Source organism: Mandrillus leucophaeus, unplaced genomic scaffold (genome assembly GCF_000951045.1).
Source record: "Mandrillus leucophaeus isolate KB7577 unplaced genomic scaffold, Mleu.le_1.0 Scaffold425, whole genome shotgun sequence".
In the NCBI taxonomy this organism is placed as follows: Eukaryota; Metazoa; Chordata; class Mammalia; order Primates; family Cercopithecidae; genus Mandrillus; species Mandrillus leucophaeus.
The window spans coordinates 1,079,762-1,083,902 of NW_012104532.1; the positions used below are offsets into that span (position 1 = coordinate 1,079,762).

General features: G+C 44.2%; 1 protein-coding gene across 1 annotated transcript in view; it reads right to left on the reverse strand.

The window, feature by feature from the left end:
- UTP6 (UTP6, small subunit (SSU) processome component, homolog (yeast)) overlaps positions 1-4,141 on the reverse strand; it is a 49,578-nt gene that overhangs the window by 4,162 nt on the left and 41,275 nt on the right. The window contains exon 16 of the mRNA XM_011993103.1: positions 1,117-1,183. Coding sequence (XP_011848493.1) covers positions 1,117-1,183 — 67 coding nt within the window. The remainder of the gene's footprint in view (positions 1-1,116; positions 1,184-4,141) is intronic.

Genomic DNA, 4,141 nt, shown 5'->3' on the forward strand with positions numbered 1-4,141 from the left:
AAAAAAAAAAAAAGTCAATTTAACCTCATATTTTAGACATGCACGAAAAACAGATCACACCTGTTTAACGGCTCATATGTGCACGGCATTATGCAACATCCTTTCTATCCAGTGTCCCATTTGGCCTTACAACTCTCACACCCCTGAAACAGGTATAATAACCTTTACAGATGAGGATGGGAAGCTTAGAATTAAGTGACTTGCTCAAGGCACATAACTATGATGTTATAAATCCAAAGCCTGGCTATTAAATATTAGGCTAGACTATCTCCTGTACTATAAAACTGTCTTATACAGTAGAATAAGAACAGATACTTGGCTTGCCGGGCACAGTGGCTCACGCCTATAATTCCAGCACTTTGGGAGGCTGAGGGATCACCTGAAGTCAGGAGTTTGAGACCAGCTTGGCCAACATGGCGAAACTGTGTCTCTACTGAAAATACAAATTTGGCCGGGCGTGGCGGCATGTGCCTGTAATCCCAGCTACTCGGGAGGGTGTGGCAGGAGAATCGCTTGAACTCAGGATGCAGAGTTTGCAGTGAGCCAAGATCACACCACTGCACCCCAGCCTGGACAAGAGTAAGACTCTATCTCAAAAAAAAAGTAACATCTAAGTTTTCTATCCTCCAAACACGTACTTTCTCTTTGCTTGATTACCAATCCTAAACCAGCTCTATGGAAAAGGGGTTAGACCAAGGGATCAGAAATTTATACTGTATTATAATGAGAGCTTTTTACATAACAAAACACTCCCGGGCTGGGCACAGTGGCTCACACCTGTAATCCCAACACTTTGGGAGGCAGAAGCGGGCAGATCACGAGGTCAACAGATAGAGACCATCCTGGCCAACATGGTAAAACCCCATCTCCACTAAAAATACAAAAATTGGCTGGGCCTGGTGGCGCATGCCTGTAGTCCCAGCTACTCAGGAGGCTGAGGCAGGAGAATCGCTTGAACCTGGGAGATGGAGGTTGCGGTGAGCCAAGATCGCGCCACTGCACTCCAGCCTGGCAACAGAGTGAGACTCTGCCTCAGGGAAAAAAAAAAAAAGTCCGATAGATTAGTAACCACTTATCCATTTTCCCAGACAAGAAATGCTGAAACAGAATACTTACTTGCTCCTTTTCAAACTGAATCATTTTCCTGAAAAACTCAACTGAAAATGGACGGCTCTCCTGTAAACTAAAAAGGAAGGAGAAAATGTTATCTTCAGCAATGACAAAAAGCCTCTTACATCTCATAAATGTAAATACCCAGACCAGTGCCTCCACAACACATGGTTTAATAAAGACTTGACTTCAAATCAACGCAAGGACTTGACCTGATGGCCAGTCACTCTTACAATTCAATGACCACTTTCTCTTCATACCCAGTTCTTAGTTCTTTTTTTTTTTTTTCCTTGAGACAAGAGTCTCACTTTGTCACCCAGGTTGGAGTGCAGGAGTGCAATGTTGCAATCATAGCTCACTGCAGCCCTGAATTCCCAGGCTCAAGCAATCCTCCTGCCTTAGCCTCTACAGTAGCTGTGACTACAGGTATACAAAACCACACACAGCTTATTTTTCAAATTTTTTGTAGAGAAGAGGTCTCACTAGGTTTCTTAGGCTAGTCTCAAACTCCCGGGCTCAAGCAATCCTCCCGCCTCAGCCTTCCAAAGTGCTAGAATCACAGGTGTGAGCCACCATGCCTGGTTCAATTTTCTTACTTACTCTTCTTTCTCAATTATAGAGTTTTCAAGTTCCCTCAACTACATGTCAAAGTCTTTTGGGAAATCAGTAATTCCATTTCTAGGAATATATTCTAAGGAAATGATTTCTAATATGGACAAATATTTGTGCAGAAATATTCATCAAAACAGTATTACTGTGGCCAAAAAAGTTATATTGCACCCACGGCTGGGCACGGTGGCTCACACCTGTAATCCCAGCATTTTCTGAGGCCAAGGCGGGTAGATCACCTGAGGTCAGGAGTTCAAGACCAGCCTGACCAACATGGTGAAACCCTGTCTCTACCAAAAATACAAAAATTAGCTGGGTGTGGTGGCGGGCACCTATAATCCCAGCTACTTGGGAGGCTGAGGCAGGAGAATCACTTGAACCTGGAGGCGGAGGTTGCAGTGAGTTCAGATCAAGCCATTGCACTCCAACCTGGGCAACAGAGTGAGACTCCGTCTCAAAAAAAAAAAAAAAAAGTTATACTGCCTCCACAGAGCAGTATATCATACAGCTTTCTCTCTTTTTTTTTTTTCCCTTTTAGATAAAGTCTACCTCTGTCACCCAGGCTGGAGTACAGTGTTGAGATCATAACTCACTGAGGCCTAGAATTCCTGGGCTCAAGCAGTACTCCCGCCTCAGCCTTTGGAATAGCTGAGACCATAGGTAAAAACCGTGTCTGGCTAATTGTTTTTCATTTATAGTAGAGAAAGGGTCTCGCTATGTTGCCCAGGCTGGTCTTCAACTCCTGGGCCCAAGCAATCCTCCCACCTCAGCCTTGGCTTCCCAGAGTGCTGGGATTACAGGAATGGCATGAGCCACCATGCCTGGCCTCTTTATTTTTTTTTTATTTTTTGAGACAGGCTCTCCCTCTGTTGCCCAGGCGGGAGTTTAGTGGCACAATCATAGCTCACTGAAGCCTCAAACTCCTGGGCTCAAGCAATTCTCCCACCTCGGTCTCCTAAAGCACTGGGATTACAGGTGTGAGCCACAGTGCCTGACCCATCAGCCATGTATTATTTTAATTTCAACTTTTATTTTAGATTCAGGGGAGTACATGTGCAGGTTTGCTATGTGGGTATATTGCGTGACACTGAGGTTTGGGGTAGACTGACCCCGTAACCTAGATAATGAGCATAGTAATCGATAGGCAGATTTTCAGCCCTTTCCTCCGTTTCTCCTACCCTCCTTCCCCCACCATGTAGTGTCTACTATTTGTCTTTATGTCCACGTGTACCCAATATTTAGCTATAATTTTAAGTAAGAACATGTGGTATTTGGTTTTCTGTTCCTGTGATAACCTGCTGAGGACAATGGCCTCCAGCTGTATCCACGCTACTGCCAAGAACATGATTTTGTTCTTTTTTATGGCTGCACAGTATTCCATAGAGTATATGTGCCACATTGTCTTTTTCCAATCAACTGTCCATAAGCAACTGGGTTGATTCCATGTCCTTACTATTGTGAATAGTGCTTTGATGAACATACGAGTACATGTCTCTTTGGGAGAATTGTTTTCCTTTGGGTATATACCTAGTAATGGAATTGCTGAGATGAATGGTAGATTTAAGTTCTTCCAGAAATCTCCAGCTGATTTCCACAGGAGCTGAACTAATTTACATTCCCACCAACAGTGTATAAGGTTTTTCCTGCAGCCTTGCCAATATCTATAATTTTATGACTTTTTAATAATAGCCATTCTGACTAGTGAGATGGTATCTCATTGTGGTTTTGATTTGCATTTCTCTAAGGGTTAGTCATCTTGAGCATTTTTTCATATGTATGTTGGCTGCCTTCAATACAGCTATTATATTTGTTTTGTTTTGGGTTTTTTTGTTTCTGTTGTTGTTTTTGTTTTGTTTTTGAGATGGAGTCTCGCTCTGTCACCCAGGCTGGAGTGCAGTGGCGCGGTATAGGCTCGCTGCAAGCTCTGCCTCTCAGGTTCACGCCATTCTCCTGCCTCAGCCTCCCGAGTAGCTGGGACTACAGGCGCCCACCACCACGTCCGGCTAATTTTTTTTGAATTTTAATAGAGATGGGGGTTTCACTGTGTTAGCCAGGATGGTCTTGATCGCCTGACCTCATGATCCGCCTGCCTTGGCCCCGCAAAGTGCTGGGATTACAGGTGTGAGCCACGGCCTGTTTTTGTTTTTGTTTTGAGATAGGTTTTCACTCTATCACCAAAGCTGGAATGTAGTAGCACAAACACGGCTCACTACGGCCTCAACCACCTGGACTCAAGTGATCCTCCCACTTCAGCTTCCCAAAGAGCTAAAATCACAGGCACATGCCACGACACCCAACTTTTTTCCTTTTAACTTTTAATGGAAATGAAGTCTCACTGTGTTGCCCAGGCTGGTCTCAAAACGCTTGGGCTCAAGCAATCCTCTTGTCTCAGTCTCCCAAAGTCCTGAGATTACAGGCCTTG